Source organism: Phalaenopsis equestris, unplaced genomic scaffold, assembly GCF_001263595.1.
Source record: "Phalaenopsis equestris unplaced genomic scaffold, ASM126359v1 Scaffold000038, whole genome shotgun sequence".
NCBI lineage: Eukaryota > Viridiplantae > Streptophyta > Magnoliopsida > Asparagales > Orchidaceae > Phalaenopsis > Phalaenopsis equestris.
In genome coordinates this window covers 223,972-226,210 of record NW_018164480.1, presented here as the reverse complement: position 1 = coordinate 226,210, position 2,239 = coordinate 223,972, and the positions used below count along the sequence as shown (strand labels likewise).

Below are 2,239 nucleotides of genomic sequence, written 5' to 3'. Positions count from 1 at the left end.
TGTATATATATATATATATATATCTATAAATAATTGATTAGTAGTATTTTGAGCCAAAATGAGTCGAACACGAACAAACAAATCTTTGTTCGTGTTATTCGTGTTTGGCTCATTAACTTAACGAACGAGCCAAACACTTGACGAGTCGAACACGAGCTGTTTGCGAACAACGAGCCGTATTGACGACCCTAATTCGGAGTGATATATTTTCTTACCATTGCAAAATAATTAATATATTTTTTAACATTGATGCAAGTACGTAATGTTTTCTAACATGAAATATTAGTGTTAAACTTGAACATGTGTTAATCTCAGGAAAATATTAGGTCCGGACAATTATGTGAATCTCACCACCCGTTAGTAGTATTGTGCAATTCATACCGTCATCCAAACATCTGGAGTATAAAATTTTATTTAAATACATGTAAGATAAGCAAACAAAATTTCTCCACACAACATTCAATCTTCTTAAAATGCCGTAATATTTTCAAGGAAAGGTGGAAATCTTCACATGAACTAAAGATGTTTGTTTTAAAGTATGAATTTTGTCGGTGTAAACTACAAGAAAACTTTATATTTTTATTCTGTATTTCTGTTCAAAATTTCATTATACACCCATAACCTTTTTGATATGGTGCATCAAGTCAAAAAAGTGAAGTTGAGTTAGATTTAAGAAGCCTGCTACCGAAGTTGAAGATTCAATACTAAGAGTTTCGTAGACATCTAATGATAAATGGAAATAAATTTAACTTAGTAATACTCTTCGGTGAATACTCTTGGTTAACTCATGCAAGCTTTATTCATTCAAGGCACTCACAACATGCGCGAGATTAATACTTGACAGCCAAGTGTGCCATGCATGTAGCCTATGCATTATGTGTTGTTGATCTTGGTGGATACTTATAAGATGGGTTTATGCAATGCATAAAAAATTTCACGTAAGAGAAATATCTTTATGATCAGGCATGAAGAACTCGAATCATTCTCTCCCATTATCTCTAAATTAAGGAAAAAATTATTACGTGCGGACATCCGGACATATAGACTTCAACAAATAGTCCCAAAAGTAATTTCCCTTCTTAGATTGGTTTGCCATTCTCTTTGCAGGATCCAAGCCTTAAACTCATTGCAATATCTCCTTCTCTCATATTGAGTGACCGGTGAGTCTAGGAAAGGCTTAGCTAATTTTCTTTCAATTATTTTGATTTATATGATTCATAATGAATATAACTTTACTTTTATCATACAACTTTACTCCCTATTACATTTTATATCAGTGCATCCTAAAATTTTTTATTTAATTTTATGTTTGTCCGACAATTAGAAGCTCCTAATTAATCTTCATTTTTGGCTAATTAATAATTGATATCGAGCAGTTTCTGCTTTTCTATTTTTCCTAGCTGTTCAAATTTCTTTAAACTATTTTCCAGCCACACTTTTTATACTATCTATGTAAAAGGTAAATCTTAATTTAATTTTAAAAATAGGAAAAAAATTAAATTATAAAACTATTTCCCAGACACAATTTTTATACTATGTAAAAGGTAAATCTAAATTTAATTTTAAAAATAGGAAAAAAATTAAATTATAATTAGTTTAAATGATATCATTTTATCTAATGAATTTTCTATGAAAAAAAAGGCAGCAGTAACTACTATAATAATAATAATAATATGTCAAATCAAAAGTTTTACATAGACCTTGCTCGCATGTGCTTCTGCACCATGCCTAACCCCTCCCATTAATAAAATTCAAGCAGTAAAGCTCACTTCTCCACCTTTAGGCCTCCACTAAGCGGCTCCCAACTCTATAATTACCCAGCTCAACGCAGCACAAGCTCAACAGCATCCACAAACTCTTTCTCATGGCGCCTTCTAGGGTTCTTGTTGTTGTTTTACTACTGTTCATTGGTGCGGTTGCCTGCTCTTCAGCAGCTAGGATTCTCTTTACACCGGAGGGACTACCTTACGGCCCCGGCCATGGTATTGGCAATGGTCACGGTGCCGGCAGCGGAATTGTTGGTGGAGGTGGGGGTGGCGGCGGCTCCGGCGGAGGATATGGAGCTTCTGGAGGGCAAAATGGTGTTAATGTTGGTGACCATGGCTCTGGCTATGGCAGAGGGAGCGGCGGGGGGTCCGGTGGCCGGTGGTGGCTATGGTGGAGTGTTGGAACATGGTGGAGGGTCCGGTGGAGGTGGGGGAATCGGAGGAGGTGGTGGGTACGGCGCCGGTGCCGATCA

General features: G+C 36.0%; 1 protein-coding gene across 1 annotated transcript; it reads left to right on the top strand.

Annotated features, from left to right (window-relative positions):
* Nucleotides 1–1,770: 1,770 nt before the first annotated feature.
* Nucleotides 1,771–2,130, top strand: LOC110019027 (glycine-rich cell wall structural protein 1.8; the record flags this gene model as incomplete). The annotated part of the gene is given in 1 exon segment (XM_020716543.1): nt 1,771–2,130. A coding segment is annotated over 1 exon segment (266 nt), but the record flags the coding sequence as incomplete, so codon positions are not given.
* Nucleotides 2,131–2,239: the final 109 nt, after the last annotated feature.